The sequence below is a fragment of the Chiloscyllium plagiosum genome, chromosome 15, assembly GCF_004010195.1.
Source record: "Chiloscyllium plagiosum isolate BGI_BamShark_2017 chromosome 15, ASM401019v2, whole genome shotgun sequence".
Lineage (NCBI taxonomy): Eukaryota > Metazoa > Chordata > Chondrichthyes > Orectolobiformes > Hemiscylliidae > Chiloscyllium > Chiloscyllium plagiosum.
This window is the reverse complement of record NC_057724.1, coordinates 28,306,479-28,323,832: the sequence shown is the minus strand read 5'-3', so window position 1 is coordinate 28,323,832 and position 17,354 is coordinate 28,306,479. Positions and strand designations below refer to the sequence as shown.

General features: G+C 39.1%; 1 protein-coding gene across 3 annotated transcripts in view; it reads left to right on the top strand.

Moving 5' to 3' along the window:
• hdac8 (histone deacetylase 8) overlaps positions 1-17,354 on the top strand; it is a 71,418-nt gene that overhangs the window by 25,603 nt on the left and 28,461 nt on the right. For all 3 annotated transcript variants that reach the window (XM_043704543.1, XM_043704546.1, XM_043704545.1), the window contains exons 5-7: positions 12,024-12,136; positions 16,032-16,109; positions 16,196-16,304. In XM_043704543.1, the coding sequence (XP_043560478.1) occupies positions 12,024-12,136; positions 16,032-16,109; positions 16,196-16,304 (300 nt within the window). The remainder of the gene's footprint in view (positions 1-12,023; positions 12,137-16,031; positions 16,110-16,195; positions 16,305-17,354) is intronic.

Below are 17,354 nucleotides of genomic sequence, written 5' to 3'. Positions count from 1 at the left end.
GGGTTACAACAGCGATTTTACAATCATCTGGGACTTTCCCTGACTCCAGTGACTTTTGAAAGATCACAACCAATGCCTCCGCTATTTCCTCAGCCATCTCCCACAGAACTCTAAGATGTAGCCTATTGGGGCCAGGCGATTTATCGATTTTTAGACCTTTTAGCTTTTCTAGCACTTTCTCTTTTGTAATGGCTACCATATAATTGTTGGGATATTACTCATGTCTTCCACTGTGAAGACTGTCGCAAAGTACTTATTAAGTTCTTCAACTAATTCCTTACTTTCCATCACTGGCCTTGCTGCATCAATTTGGAGTGGCCCAATTTCTACTTTTGCCTCTCATTTGTTTCTTATGTATTGAAATAAACTTTTACTATCATTTCTAATATTGCTGGCTAGCCTACCTTCATATTTGATCCTCTCCTTCCTTACCTCTCTCTTTGTTATCCTCTGTTATTGTAGTGTTCCCAATCTTCTGATTTCCCAGTGCTCTTGGCCACTTTATAGGCTCTCTCTTTTTCTTTGATACATTTCCTGACTTCCTTTGTCAGCCACGGCTGTCTAATCCCCCCCGGAAAATCTTTCTTTGGAATGAACCTCTGTACTATGTCCTCAATTACACCCAGAAACTCCTGCCATTGTTGCTCTACTGTTTTCCCCGCTAGGCTGTGCCTCCAGTTGATGTTCGTCAGTTCCTCTCTCATGCCCCTGTAATTACCTTTATTTAACTGTAACACCATTACATCCGATTTTGCCTTCTCTCTTTCAAACTGCAGACTGAACTCTACCATATTATGATCGCTGCCTCCTCAGTGTTCCTTTACTTTGAGATCTTTAATACAGTCTGGCTAATTACATAGCACTAAGTCCAGAATAGCCTGCTCTCTTGTGGGCTCCATCACAAGGTGTTTCAAAAAGCCATCCTGTAAACATTCCATGATTTCCCTTTCTTTGCATCCACCGGCAACATTATTCACCCAGTCCACCTATACATTGAAGTCTCCCACGATCACAGTGACCTTGCCTTTCTCACATGGCCTATCTATTTCCTGGTATATCTTGCACCCCTGGTCCTGACCACTGTTCGGAGGTCTGTACGTAACTCCTATTATGGTTTTTTTGCCTTTGTGGTCCCTCAACTCCACCCACACAGACTCCACTTCATCTGACCCTATGTCATTCAGTGCCATAGATTTAATTTTATTCCTAACTAACAAAGCAACCCCACCCCCTCTGCCCATCTCCCTATCTTTTTGATAAGTTGTAAATCCTTGGATGTTTAATTGCCAGTCCTGAACTCCCTGAGACCACGTCTCTGTGGTGCCTACCCCATCATAATCATTCACGATGATTTGTGCTGTTAATTCAGCTACTTTGTTACGAAGACTGCGAGCATTCAGGTAAAGTGCCTAAATGCTAATTTTCTTATCCTCATGATTTCCAACATCTCTCATAACATGTCTTAAGTTATCCTTCCTTTTTGCTTCATTCCTAGTCTGCCTTGAACTTAAACCCTGCATACATGCCTAACCTGCTGCTTATCTTTCTACTTGACTCTATACTCCCTGTTGCTTTCCCTTTCCCTTCCCCCTGACTCACTGGTTTAAAGTCATAGTGACCACCCTATTTATCCTTTCAGCTAGAACACTGGGTCCAGATTGATTCAGGTGGAGACCGTCCCATCGGTACAGATCTCCCCGGTTCCAAAACTGATGCCAATGTCCCATGAAATGGAAACCTTCTTTCCCACACCAATCTCTTAGCCATGTGTTTACCTCCCTAATTTTCTTATCCTTATGCCAATTAGCACGTGGCTCAGGCAGTAATCCAGAGATTATGACCCTCGAAGACCTGTTTTTCAATTTCCTTTCTAACACTTGATAATCCCCAAACAGGTCCTCCTTCCTAGCCTTGCCTATGTTGTTAGTGCCAACGTGGACCACAACTGGATCTTCTCCCTCCCACTCCAATATCCTTTCAAGCACCAGGCAGGCAACACACCATGTGGGACTCCCGATCTGGCTCGCGAAGGATACTATCTGTCCCCTTAATTATAGAATCCCCTATAACAACTACTTGTCTTTTTGCTCTCCCCTCTTGAATGGCCTTCTGCACCAGCTGATATGATTTCTGCTTCCAACATCCTTATAGGCAGTGTAATCCAGATCATCATACTTGCTGCGTGAAAATAGTTTCATGATATCAGCTCAGACCTTTTTGCCCATTGTCCACAGATGTGTCCTCTAATTACTGATCCTTCAGCAAGTAGAAATGGTTTCTCCTTATTTACTCTCAATAAAAGCTTCATGAATTTCATTGGCTGTATCACATCTGCCATAAGTCACATCTCTGCTCCAATGAGAGCAATTTCTTCAATCTCTCTTTGTAACTGAATTTTTTGTTCTTTGTAAGATTCTGACAAATCTCCTCCAAGGTTTATAGTGCATAGAATTAATTACCAAACTTAAATGGGAGGGCTGCCGTGAATGGACCCTGAAAGGAACAACCGAAGTAACAGAGGGGAGCAGGAAGAGAAACCATTGCAAATGGGACAAAATGTTGAATGAAATAATCCCAAATGGTCTGATTTTAAAAAGATCACAGGAACAGAGACCCCTAAATGTTCACAAGTCATTAAGGAAGGCACGACAAGTTGATAAGGCTTTTAAGAAAGCACATGGGATCCTTGGCTTTATAAAGCAAGGAAACCAATGCTAAAGTTTTCACAAATCCTATTTCTCATTTATGTGCTTCCCTTTAGCTAATATTATCCAAAAGCTCAGCATTAGTTTTCAAAGGTATGCTGATGACATCCAACTCAAACACACCTCTATCTCTCTCAACTCCTCCACAATTGCCAAATTTACCAGCCTCCTTATTCAATGTCCAATGTAGGATGAGCAAAACATTTGTTGCAGTTAAATGTTACGAAAAATAATGAAGGTATTGTCTTTGGTTCCCGCCCCAAACTCCATTCCCTAGCCATTCATTCAATCTCTCACCTGGCTACAGTTGGAGATTAAATGCATCTGTTTGCAACATTGGTTTACATTTGTCCCTGAAATGAACTTTTATTCTCATACTCATGCCATCACGCGGGCCATCTATTTCCACCTCTAATATCAAACAACAGCCTGAGATGGTGTCTGAGGCCATGTGTATGAGAGATTGCAATCATCACTCCTGCCTTTGTTACCTCTATATCTGACTGTTTCAATGCACTCCAGGCTGGTGCCTCAGGCCTTTCAACACCTGTGCTGTTGTCAATGTCCTTTAAAGAGAAGGACAACAGCAACTTAGTGCTCTTAGTATATATGATTGTCCAAAGCATCACTTGGAGTGCAACCCAATAATCCAGGGAGGAAGGAGCTTTAATCTCCCAGCAGAAGTGGAGCAAGGTCAAGTTAGATGCTTGTTTTACATTTGCCTGCCTTGTGTAAAGGGCTCATTTCTCCAGAATCTTATGGTGTCCTGCTCTGTTAGCGGCGTTTTTGTGAAACTGATGAAAGCAAGGTAGAGAGCCCTTGTAGCTGGCGTATGGAGATGGTCATGTCCACGCTGTGCTCTAGAGTCTTTGCAGTATGATTCTTAACAATTGCTGTCCTGGCAATGCTGAGGATTAACATCTCCTGGAGTTGTTGCATCTCCACTATTTATTTTGTTTTTGTGTAACTTGATTATTATATTGTGCAGGAGAAAGTGAGGTCTGCAGATGCTGGAGATCAGAGATGGAAATGTGTTGCTGGAAAAGTGTTTCCGACGCCCCTCCCCCAAGTCCCTCCTCCCTATCTTTTATCTTAGCCTGCTGGACCAACTTTCCTCATTCCTGAAGAAGGGCTAATGCCCGAAACGTCGATTCTCCTGTTCCCTAGATGCTCCCTGACCTGCTGCGCTTTTCCAGCAACACATTTCCATCTATTATATTGTGCATGTCATTGTGGAATGGATGTTATCCTGCAACAAAGAAGGCAGAGGTCATGATGGTGTGAATGTAAGTGAGACTTTAAACACTTAAGCAGTTTACCTGGAATTCTATCCTTGCTGAATCCTTTCTGCTTGTAAGGAATCAATGGCAAGAGTTCTGTGCTTACTTAACCATGATAGCAAATTGTAAGAGAGCATCAAGCAGCCAAGAGATGTCTCACAGAAATAGTGTTCACTGAGTGTTTAAACTATCAGAACATCAGTTTGCTTCCACCTAAACTTGTGAATTGTATTTGATCCATTCCTAACAAAAAAGTACTGTCGTTTTATGATACTATTTTCAGCATTTTGAGTGAAAAATGGAATGAAATAGGACCATGTCCCAGCCTCACTTTGGTACTTTATTCTCCATGGTCCTAACCATTGCCTTTTCTGCAAATATGAGGACATATACCTCCATACTGGATCAGATGGCAAGCTCTACAATCTGTCTAATTTGAAAGTGAAGACAAAAATATAGTAAATCTTAATCTGAGAACTCTGCTGTATGGATGAAGTTGTGTTAATCACTTATACAGAAACCCAGTTGTAAAGATTTATGGAATGTCTATCCCATGTCTGTGACCTGTTTTCACTGACTAAAAGTATGAAAGCCATGGTTATGGACAGTTTGTTAAATCTTTGCCCTCCATCTTTGCAAGTGACATTCTCCTGGAATTGGTTTTTGAAGTCAGCTATCTTAAGTCTGCAGTGTCCGACAATCTCACTCGATGCACAATGCAACACATGCATAGAAAAATCAGCTGCCAGGCCTATGTTATTAGCCCTCGTTGTACAGCTGTGAAGTACGGACAACTTACAACTATCAAGAATGAAGCTCAGCATTTTTCACCTTCAGTGTCTCTTGACATTCTCAGCATCTCAAGGAATGACAAAATCATGAATGTGACAGACAATTTAAAAGCAAATCTCTGAATATGCTAGCAGTCATCAAACTGCATTTTTGTTTGAGCCTTAGCAATGATACTGTGATTTGAATGTTAGAAGACCTGTGATATAAGAGAAAAGTTATTTGTGGAAATGTTGAACCTTCTGTGTCTTTTAGTTTAATCTTTATTTAGTGTTCATTGTCCAGTGTGGTAGGATAAACTGTTTCAATCTGGTTAATGTTCCATCAATTAATCGGACAAAATACATAACTGCAGACATAGTTAATTTGGAATTTTCATTAATTGCAGAATTTTGTTCGCCCAGTTTCCATGTTATTAGTCCAACCAAACAATTTTTATCTTTCATACCTTTTGAACTAACAATGTTACCAGTAAATTCTCACTTAAAGTTGTGGCTGCATTCCTGAAATTTCCATCTTTAAATGTAACAAAATTAAGAGAAGCATTGATTCTCAATAATAAAACTAGGTTTTTGTAAGACCTACCTTCTCAGAAAAAAAATTAAAAAGCATATCTGCTAGGTTGCAATATTTTATATTGCTAAATTCCTACTTAGTAAATGATGTAATTTTAAAAATTTAAAAATGTGAAAGAAAAATTTTGACTTGGTACTCAAGTATAGGTACCACCCCTCCCACCATCAACCCTATTTCCCAGACTTGTTGCTCCCTAATCCTCTTACTTTGCAATCCCTCCCCAAGCCCTAACCTCTGATTTGTAGCCTCCTCCCCATATCCTGACCTTCAGATTATGATCTCTTTCCCGCTCTGCCAAAGAAACCTCACTGCGTTATGTTTTTTAAAAATGGTACTGCTTGCCACTTCCCTCACTCAGCTGGTGATCCAGAATCCCAGAGATTCTACAGTCATGGGTTTGAATCCCACCATGGCAGAAGCAGAGTAGCCAGAAGGGAGTGCATCACAGGAAGTACAATAGGATGAGAGGTAGATTATCACTGAAAAAGCAGACAAATATTGGGATGCCTGGCCTCTGAAAAAGAGATTTGGGGAGGTGGGGGAAGAATGGGTGAATGGATTGAAAAACTAAGGCAAGAAGTAGGAACCTGAAGCAATGAATGAAGTAGTAAAGAATAAACACTCAGTGACAGAAGTTTGAAAAGATTGATTTCAATAATATCACAATATCAGAATCATATATCTTAATGCTCTCACTGCAGCATGCAGTCTGTCAAATTTATTCCATCTGTCATGATCTGGCTATACTGTGGAAGCCAATTTCCTCATGCTCTTGGCAGCCATTGCTTTTGATCTTCACACAGACCTGTCAACATTTGCTTAAGAGTGGGAAAATGTTGCGAACCGAGCAGACTGATGATTCAACTTGTTCAATGGTCATAAAGTGGATCTTGAACTCAAAGTTCTGGTTCAGAAGCAGGGGTATGACTTACCAAGATAGATTTCCTCCTACAAAGACCACCTTCCATAGCAGTTAGCCTTTACTTAACCTTGGCATTACCTGTTCATCACATGCTTTAAGTGTTTCAAGAGAATCCCACTTAGATGCCTAAGCTGTTTTTTAAAGTTGCATGTGAAATACAGCATATAGATAAGGGGGGACTGTCTGTTTAATATTTTGTAGAAAATGTGAGTAGGGCTTCATTTATGTCCATAAAAGATACTTATTTTCAAGATTTGAAAGTAAATTTTGAGCTTTGAGAAGTAAGAATTAGTGTTGAAAAATGCAACATCTTTTCATCAACAGCAATTTGTGTATTTATTGGTATTCAGCATGCAAGGAGTAATTTCTCTGAGCATTAAACAAGGCATTGAGCAGAAGAGGAGTCTTTGAGGACAAAGAGCAGTGAAAGAAAATACTTTTTTGGAAATTTTTTAAAGTGGTTAGGAAGTTGATAAGATGTTGAAATCAAAGATAAAGAATAGTAGTGGGCATTGGCTTCGAAGGAACAGCTACCATTACAGGAATAGTGACAAAACAGTATAGGGGATTAAAGTTAAATGAGCAGGGATACAGTGACATGGTATGATTGAAGACAATAGCTGAGGTAGGCTGAGTAAGACTTTCTCAGTTATGTAAAATTGGAGGTAGCGATTATCAAGGAGGTTATTAGCAAAAATGAGTGTTAAGATAATGAACCTGTGGAATAGGATATCTACAGTGAGGTGGTGGAGCAAGCCCACTTAGTTCTGAGGTGGTCTCTGGCTTGGACAGGGTGTGGGGAAGGACAGTTGACAATCTGTTTAATTCAAAATTAAGATTTTTTATCTTGGATTAGTTGACATGGTAACTGGAGGTTGGAGACCACACATTTTCTGATAGGAAACTAGAAATATTACTTAACCATTATTGAGCTGAATAAAAGTTTGACTTGTTCAGTTTTGAAGTGGTAGCTACAACACATTGTCATTGAACTATATGAAATTGATTTCATATCTATAGCATAAAAATGATGAGCAGTGTGTTTGGGATGATTCCTTAATATGAAGGAGAAAACTGGGTTTGGAGAACAGAATTTTGGAAATGAAGTGTTTTAATTGTGATGAAAATGAGATAGTAATTTGATGGAGATGAATGGGTGAGATGGATGAATTGGTCATGGTGTTGGTAACAACAAAGATGTCAAAAAAGACTGAAAAAGATATTACCCTGTAATTAAAGTCACTGCTCAGTCTGCCTTGATAACAATGTTGCTAATATCCAAGCAACATTGTTAGTCTTGACCCTCCTTGATTAGCTACTGAAACTATATTTCAGTAAGATCTCAAAATCTTAAAGCTACAGGTCTTTTCATCTTGTCTATAATATTTCCAAGTGTTTAGTCATTCAAAGTAGTGTCAAAAAGACAGATATTGTTAATAGAATAATAGAACTTTTAAAAAAGAAACAGATAAAGAAAGTAATATAACTTATAACAAATGTGTAATTTAATTAGTTGATTATTTTTCAAGTCTAATCACTTAAGAATTCCATTTGTATTGACTGGGGACTTTAATGTTATGATGTATAATTTTTTTAATGTTGTGTATGTGTCAGAACAGTGACAGAAACAGATACTCAAAGGCCATTTTTTAGTTTGAAGGTGTAGAAGTACAGAATTTGGAGGATGGAATTCAGGTCGCAGATCAGTCATGACAAATTGAATGGCCTATTCCACTGCCTGTTAATTTTTACTGTTCTTATAATGGAGTACTTCTTTCATGTAAACAATTGTGGACTGGAAAAGTGCTTGAATTGGCTTTTTAGGTTTTGTGTATTGTTGAATTCTACCTTTAAGTACTTGTAAGATGTTAAGAGCATGCTAGATAACCTAGTGAAAAAAAAACAAAAGAACTACGGATACTATAAATCAAAGACAAAAAATAGAAATTGCTGGAAAAAACTCAGCAATCTGGCAAGATCTGTGGACAGGAATCAAAGTTAATATTTCAGGTCAATTGACTCTTCCTCAGAGCTATTTTTGTCTTTGGATACCTAGTCCTGTGGCCAATTGGTATTGAATGGTTTCATAGGGAGGTAGGATCTGAAAAGAATTGACAATATTAACTCAATAATCATTAGTCAATGTCTTTAATTTGTTACCACAGCATGGTTACTGGAAATTTACAAAATCAAGTGTCATAACTACATGGCTATGGATTAAGAGTTGCCAAGTGAGATTAGGCTGAGTGGTTACTTGTCAGTTTGCATAGACATGATAGGCCACATGGCCTCCCTATGTTAAAAGAAAGCTATGATCTCTGACACTTTATCTCTCTTTTTCTTTTATTCCATTTCTCATTTACTGGAGGGAAAATAGAATAATTACTTTTAAAAGTTGCTTTCAACCTTCCAGCAGATGGCTGAAGAGTCGCAATGGCAGGAATATGCAATCAAGTTGTTTCTCACAGTCATCGGGGGCTATGTGCATGATACAGGACAGAAAAGGGTCAGAAAATATTGGTGGTGATAGGTGGAACAGAAGAAAAAGAGAGATAAGTGTCAGAGATCATAATTTTTTTTTTAACATAGGGAGGCCATGTGGCTCATCATGTCTATGCAAGCTGACAACCATTCAGCCTAATCTCACTTGGCAACTCGTAATCCATAACCATGTCAGTTATGGCACTTGATTTTGTAAACTCTCCAGTAATCATGCTGTAGTAACAATTCAAATACATGGTTTAATGATTATTGAGTTAAACTTATTAGTTCTTTTCAAAAGTTAATCTTATCAATTTTGTTATCATCCAATATGGCTATATTACTCACACTGGAAGCTAATTTGGATGAACACAAAATCAGTCACATCATCAGCAAAGAGGATGGATGAGGGCAAAGCGGTAGATGTGATCTATATGGGCTTCAGTAAGGAGTTCGGCAAGGTACCTCATGGGAGGTTGGTTAGCAAGGTTAGATCTCATGGAATACAGGGAGAACTAGCCATTTGGATACAGAACTGGCTCAAAGTAGAAGACAGAGGGTGGTGGTGGAGGGTTGCTTTTCAGACTTATGACCTGTGACCAGTGATATGCTACAAAAATCGGTGCTGAGTCCACGACTTTTCATCATTTATCTAAATGTTTTGGATGTGGACGTAGAAAGTATAGTTAGTAAGTTTGCAGATGACACCAAAATTGGAGGTGTAGTGGGCAGCAAAGAAGGTTACCTCAGTACACCAGGACCTTGATCATGGGCCAATGGACTGAGGAGTGGCAGATGGAGTTTAATTTAGATAAATGCAAGGTGCTGCATTTTGGAAAAGCAAATCAGAGCACTTAATGGTAAGGTCCTGTGGAGTATTGCTGAACAAAGGGACCTTGGAGTGCAGGTTCATAGTTCCTTGAAAGTGGAGTCACAGGTAGATAGGATAGTGAAGAAGGCATTTGGTATGCTTTTCTTTATTGGTCAGAGTATTGAGTACAGGAGTTGGGAGGTCATGTTGCAGTTGTACAAGACATTGGTTAGGCCACTTTTAGAATATTGTGTGCAGTTCTGACCTCCTTCTTATCGGAAGGATGTTGTGAAGCTTAAAAGGGTTCAGAAAAGATTGACAAGGATGTTGCCAGGGTGGGAGGATTTGAGTTAAGGGAGTGGCTGAATAGGCTGCGGCTGTTTTCACTGGAGCGTCGGAGGCTGAGGGGTGACCTTATAGAAGTTCATAAAATCATGAGGGGCATGGATAGGATAAATAGAAAAGGTGTTTTCCCTGGGTGGGGAGTCCAGAACTGACAGCATAGGTTTAGGGTGAGAGGGGAAAGATATAAAAGGGACCTAAGAGGCACCGTTTTCACACACAGGGTGGTGCATGAATGGAATGAGTTGCCAGAGGAAGTGGTGAAGATTGGTACAAATTCAGCATTTTAAAGGCATTTGGATGGGTACATGAACAGGAAGGGTTTAGAGGGATTTGGGCCAGGTGCTGGCAAATGGGACTAGATCAGGTTAGGATATCTGGTCAGCATGGATGAGTTGGACTGAAGGGTCTTGTTTCCGTGCTATATGTCCTTGTAACTCTATGACTGTAATTTCAAGTTGCATTGTATTTTCTGAAAATGAACTTCATTCTGCTGTAACAGACTAAACATCTGAATGCCAGCTATTCACGACATTCCACCAAATGTTAAATATTTTTGAACAACTTGTTCAGGCATGTTATGACCCACCTCTGGAGCAGGTGGCAAGTGAACTTGGGCTTTCTGACTCAAAGGTAGCGCATCATCAAAACCTCTCTGCCTAATATTTTTAACCAACCTGTTCAGACACATTGTGGCACTTCTAGGCAGGTGACACTTGAACCTGGGCCTTCTGGCTTAGGGGTACGAACACTAAATGCCATATTTATTTATACATGCAATTGGCTCTTACCCCCAAAGGCACCTGGGCTCATACTTAAATATTTTGACAGAAGGTCCATCTTCATTGAGAGCTGTTGAGTATTTTCAGTTTGCTTGAATATACTTTATGACATCAGTTGAAGACAAATTTTAAAAAATGAAAGGTTTCCGTGTGCTTAAATATGTATTATACCTAGTGTGCGTGAATGTTTGTTTGACAGCAAAAACATGGAACACACAATATCCTGCCAGTTTGTATGATTTACATTTGTTTGCATTCCAGAATATTAATGCAGTCAGCAAGAAATTGGCATGGATATAGCTTGTGCACTTTTTAATTACATTGCGAAAGGAAATATCAACCATGGATGGTCCAGGATGACATCCTTTGGAAATAGTGATGAAAGTTTTCATCACTTGTGTTCATGTACCACATCCAGGTCATTTTGCGTTAATGCGACAGTTGTGTTCCTTTGCAACCTGTTGCTATAGAAAATCACTATATGGCAAACTGCTATAGAAAATCGCTATATCTGTTCAGTAGAAAGTTTGTGTTATACAAACAGCGTCCACAATTCATCAATTGCGTTATGGACAATTCATGTTGACAAATCATGCGTTATACCAGAATGTCCTGTAACATCTAGGGTTTCCTCACTACAGTTTATCAGGACTCTTAGTTTTAATGCAAATATGAGCATATTTTAGTTTGTGGAAACAATTTGGTTACCACCACAATCACCATCTTAAGTATCTGCCCTCTCCATTGCTGGTACATTCAATGAATTCATTCTGCATTGTATACTGTCTATATAGTGCATAACAACTTGCAATGGTTTCTTTGACAGCACCTTTCAATCTAAAGTATGCTTCAGTATTTTTTAAATGTGGAAATTATTTGTTAGTGAACAGACACTTCAAAAACTTCTATAAAATAACTTAAAAGGGCCTATTTGTATACAATTTATGTGGGAAATTTCAGGTTGTTGCCCAGTTATGCAGCTTAGATGGAACTTTGTTCCAAACCCACGAGTTCTATCACCGAGAAGAAGGGCACCTAGCATGAAGAAAATTCCTCACCAAGTCACATTTCTGACTTTGACTTGTAAATTAATTGCAATTCCTTCATCATCTGTAGGTCAAAATCCTGGCATTCCCTACTCATCAGCACCATGAGCGGACCAACAAGAGTTTCAGCAGCTCAGGAGAGTGGCTCATCTCCAGCTTTTCAAGGGCAATTAGTGATTGACAAAATTGCCAGTGTGCAGCCATGTCCCAGGAAGTAACTTTTAAAAGTTAATTCTACAGGGAGAAAAACCATCATGTTCTCATTGTCTGTTTGTCTTTTTTTCTGAAGAGATGAAGCATCAGGGTTTTGTTATCTGAATGATGCTGTGCTTGGCATTTTAAAACTGCGAAAGAAGTTTGATCGAGTTTTATACATAGATCTGGATCTACACCATGGCGATGGTAAGATTGAATGTTTGATTTCATCTTTATAACTTTCATCAAGATATTGTAATTAAGGAATTAGAGAATCTCCTATAACATTGCTGATGGCAAGTTCAAGGAAATGCTATTTTATAAGGGCAGGAGCGTTACTATTCTTGCATCATACTTGTCTCATATGTAAGCTGTGTGTAATCCAGTATTAATAATTTAATTCCTTCAGAATTACTACAGAATTTAATTCCTCCACCCAGTTGGAATCAGTTCGAAGTTCACTTTGCTTCAGACCTGGGATTAAACTAAAAGTCAGAACAATGTGGCTAGAAATGACTGACGTAAATGTGGCAGTGTGACACCTGACATAAGGCAGATACATTTGAAAAATTATTTGCAATAGGAATGGATTTTTTAAAAATTCACTCATGAGATGTGTGTGTGGCTGGCTGGCCTGCATTTTCTTGCTTGTCCCTAGTCGCCTTTGAGAAGGTGATAGTGAGTTGCCTTTGTGAACCACTGCGGTCCACATCCTGTAGGTTGACCCACAATGCCCTTAGTGAGGGAATTCCAGTATTTTGACCCAGTGGTAGTGAAGGAATGGCAATATATTTCCAAGTCAGGATGGTGAGTGGCTTGGAAGGGAATTGCAAATGGTGGTGTTCCCATGTATCTGCTGCCCTTGTCTTTCTAAATGGAAGTTGTTGTAGGTTTAGAAGGTGCTGTCTAAAGATCTTTGGTGAATTTCTGGTCAGAGGCATTCAGCCCCTTGAACCTCCTCACCATTCAGTAAGATCATGGCTGATCTGATTGTGACCTTGACTCCATTTTTCTGCCTGACCAAATAATCCTGGACCACTTTGCAGATCAAAAATCTATATAATGCAGCTTTGAATATCTTAAATGACCCAGCCTCAAGTGTTCTTTGGAGAAGAGATTTCAAAAACTAATTGTCCTCGGAAGAAAAAAATTCCTTCTCATCTGTATCTTTAACACATATTTTTTGTTACTCTTTGCTCTAAATGTCCTTGGAGGGGAAGCAATCTCTCAGCTCCTACCTTGTGAAACCTTCTCAGACCTTGCATGTTTCACTCCAATTATCTCTCATTCTTCTCATCTCCAGTTGTGTTACATCATGCATATGCACAAATTTGCTATCTGCAAAGTTTGACTACCTTTTGTCTTTTAAACATTTACTCTGAATGGATTTCTGTATATGTCACTCTAACTGCATCATCTGATCAGCTGGCATCTATTAATCTAGGAGATGATATACCGTGCCCAAGGTGTATGTGACTTTTGGATTCAATATAGCCTGCATGGGCCAGAGGATTTGTGAATGGAGGTTTCTTCTGCAGCTCACACAGGTGAATAGCTTTGTTTCAGGGTCAACTGATATTATTCCTTCGACTCTCTTCTCCACCATCTGGCCATTTCTTTTGTCCTCACACTTCCAAACCCTCCTTGGCTGCTTGTCTCCAGACACTCCAGTCAGCGGCAAAGGTTTCCTTTGCATCAAATCTGATCCCAGTCAACTTGATGTTGCAGATATCCTTGTATTGCATGCATGGGCGACTTGTTGTTCTTGAGTCAATGGCAAGGTCACCATAGAGATGGAACTGTCATTCATTTTGCTCTTATAACTTAACCAACAGAGTTGCTGTTGACTTGAGGACAAGCGTGCTGGGAATCCCTGCACACTGCTCTCACCGGCTTCCCGGAAAGTAGTGATTTTAAAGCATTTTTGCATCTTCGAATAATTTATAATATCCAAATAGGGGTTTAAATAAATTTAATTGTGTATTTCACAATTTCATTACATTATGTATTGAATTACTTCTCCACCATCTGGCCATTTCTTTTGTCCTCACACTTCCAAATCCTCCTTGGCTGCTTGTCTCCAGACACTCCAGTCAGCGGCAAAGGTTTCCTTTGCATCAAATCTGATCCCAGTCAACTTGATGTTGCAGTTTTCCTTGTATTGCATGCATGGGCGACTTGTTGTTCTTGAGTCAATGGCAAGGTCACCATAGAGATGAAACTGTCATTCATTTTACTCTTATAACTTAACCAACAGAGTTGCTGTTGACTTGAGGACAAGCGTGCTGGGAATCCCTGTACACTGCTCTCACCGGCTTCCCGGAAAGTAGTGATTTTAAAGCATTTTTGCATCTTCAAATAATTTATAATATCCAAATAGGGGTTTAAATAAATTTAATTGTGTATTTCACAATTTCATTACATTATGTATTGAATTATCTTTTAATTCTTTCAATGAAGCTTTTATTTGACAGCATCAGTTTGGCGCTAATAAAGACTGCACTGTCATTGCTGGGGAAGCTCAGCAGACCTGGCAGCATCTGTGGAGAGAAAACAGTGTTAACGTTTCAAATCCAGTGATCCTTTTTCAGACTGGACTTGAAATGTTAACTTTGTTTTCTCTCCACAGATGCTGTCAGACATGCTGAGTTTCTCCAGTAATTTATGTTTTTGTTTCAGATTTCCAGCATTCGCAGTTCTTTGTTTTATGAAATGAATAATGTGAGTTTATTGCAAGTATACTATAATCATTATTTGGTGCAGTGATTTGTCTATGAACACATGGTTGGAAGGCTGAGGTTGTGGGATTGCTTGAGGTTTGGAGTTCTGTTGTCTGTGTCAATCAGGTGTCCACTTTGAGATGATTGTCCACATGGTGCTCCTTGGGGAACCTGGGACCACCAGGCATGTTGTGTTAAAGAGGGATGAACTGAGGCAGATCAGAAACAAAGCACATCACATGTATATTATCTAAGGATTTCACTTCATAGAGTTACACAGCATGGAGCAGACCCTCATCCATTCCAACCAGGTTTCTTAAACTGAACTAATCCCCTTTCCTGTATTTGGCTCATATCTCTTTAAACCCTTCCTATCCATGTACCCTGTTCAAATGTCTTTTGAATGTTGTAATTGGACTCGCCTCTACCACTTGCTCTGACAGTTCATTCCAACTGTGAATAGATACAACAGTGCATCCTGACTGATACATGAAATGCATTGTTTTAGGGCTCTGTTCCTACTTCTGAGCCAGAAAGTACAAATTCAAATCCCCTCTGGTCTCGAGGTGTGTCATGTCCCTCTGGATAGGTTGATTGGAAATATCTATTCTCTTAATTATGGGGGACTTTAAACTTTAGATGAAGTTGATAAGTTAATGTGGCAAAGTAGTTTGGAGATCAAGATGATTAAGAGAGTTCTTATAAGAATACATCACACCAACCAGGGAAAAGATTATATTAGATTTGGTGTTGTGTAATGAGATAGGATTAATTTATCATTTCACAGTAAGGGATACCCTGGATCCCTTTTATTATTATATGATACAATTGCACGTTCAATTTGAGAAAGATGTAATAAGTCTAAAAATGTGCAAAATGTAAATAAAGTCAAATAAAATTTAAAATCACACAACACCAGGTCAAATACATCGTTTTCAGTGGCAATTTGGCTAAGGTAGATTGGGAACTTTGCTTATCTAATGTTATAACCTTTAATCTATGATGAATATTGAAGATATTAAGTAAGTGACCTTTTCCCAAATCTTTAACAGTGCTAGTGTACAACTGATTTCTCGTAGATACTGAGCATTGGCCTGAAGTCATTGTTTGTAATTTTTCTCCTCTTGTCAGAGAGCGATCTGGCCTCCCTCAATGTATTATGGCTGAGATAAGTGTGTTACTTTGTGAACAGAAGCTAGAAAGAAATTAACAGACTATTTGTCATTAATATAATGCATTGTATGTATGCTAATAGTCATTTTTGAACAATTTGGCAGTTTGCATCAGCAAAATTGCGGAACGTGTTCTTACAGTCAGTGCACCAGTAAAGTATGCATGCCACAATCTGTGGTCATCTTTGTCATATTTTTCATTCTCTCTAGGTGTAGAAGATGCATTCAGTTTTACATCTAAAGTCATGACTGTATCTTTTCACAAATATTCTCCTGGATTCTTCCCAGGTAAGTCTGCTGTCACTTCAATTTTTCTTCTTGATAAGAGCATTGGTTCAGAGTTATTTAACGATTTCTTGTGACTGTTTCTCAAGGAACAGGTGATGTGGCAGATGTTGGAATGGGGAAAGGAAGATATTATACTGTGAATGTGCCTTTGCAGGATGGCATTCAAGATGACCTTTATTACCAAATATGTGAAAGGTAGGAATTACTGTAAAATTCTGATTCTGAACAATATACAATTACTTTCTTATAAAATATTATGCTTGAATTGGGGTGCCCAAAATTTCACCCATAATCAGGGGCTTTATTGCCCATAACCCACCACATCATGAATTTCTGATATGTCCCATGTCAATGCAGAAGATACCAAGTCTAAGTCAGTTGTCTTCCAGCAAAGGAAGAAGAATCACAAGGCAATTTTCTGCAGCTACTAATATGTTATCTATCTGAGTGTTTTAGGCAATGATAATCTTGCCACCTGTCAGTGATCTTATCAATTAATGTTGATTTATGTGCAGTTATGGTGTTTTGGAATTGCATTGCAATTACCTCGTCTTATTTTGATTGCCATCCTTTCTGTCAGTAAAGAAGACTTCAAGTTGATTAATCTGGAATGGATTTTTACCTTGGTTGCAGGGGTGGACAGAGCACTCATTAGGTTTTATGACTTAATTGCAATAAGGACCATTTCAAAGATGAAGCAGTCAGATCATATAGTCAGCCTTGTGAAGTGAATGGGTTGTCATCACTCTTGTTGCAGACAGTGGCCTAGGGTATTATCGCTAGACTATTGATCTAGAAACTCAGCTAATGTTCTGGGGACCAGAGTTTGAATCCTGCTGTGGCAGATGGTGGAATTTTAATTCAGTTTTTAAAAATGTGGAATTAAGAATTTACTGATGACCATAAAACTATTGTCGGAAAAACCCATCTGATTCACTAATGTCATTTAGAGGAGGAAATCTGCCATCCTTACCTGGTCTAATCTACATGTGACTCCAGACATGTGGCCTTGCGAGCCACTCAGTTGAATCGATTGCTACAAAGTCTCAAAAAAGAAATGAAAATAGACGGACCAGCTGGCATCGACTTAGGCACCGGAAAAGACAACAGTAGAAACAGTCCTGTCATCCCTGCAAACTCCTCTTTACTCACATATGAGGGCTTGTGCCAAAGTTCAGAGAACTGACTCACAACCTGACATTTTCTGTAAGCTGTGATTCCATGAGTATAACTATGTCCTAGATA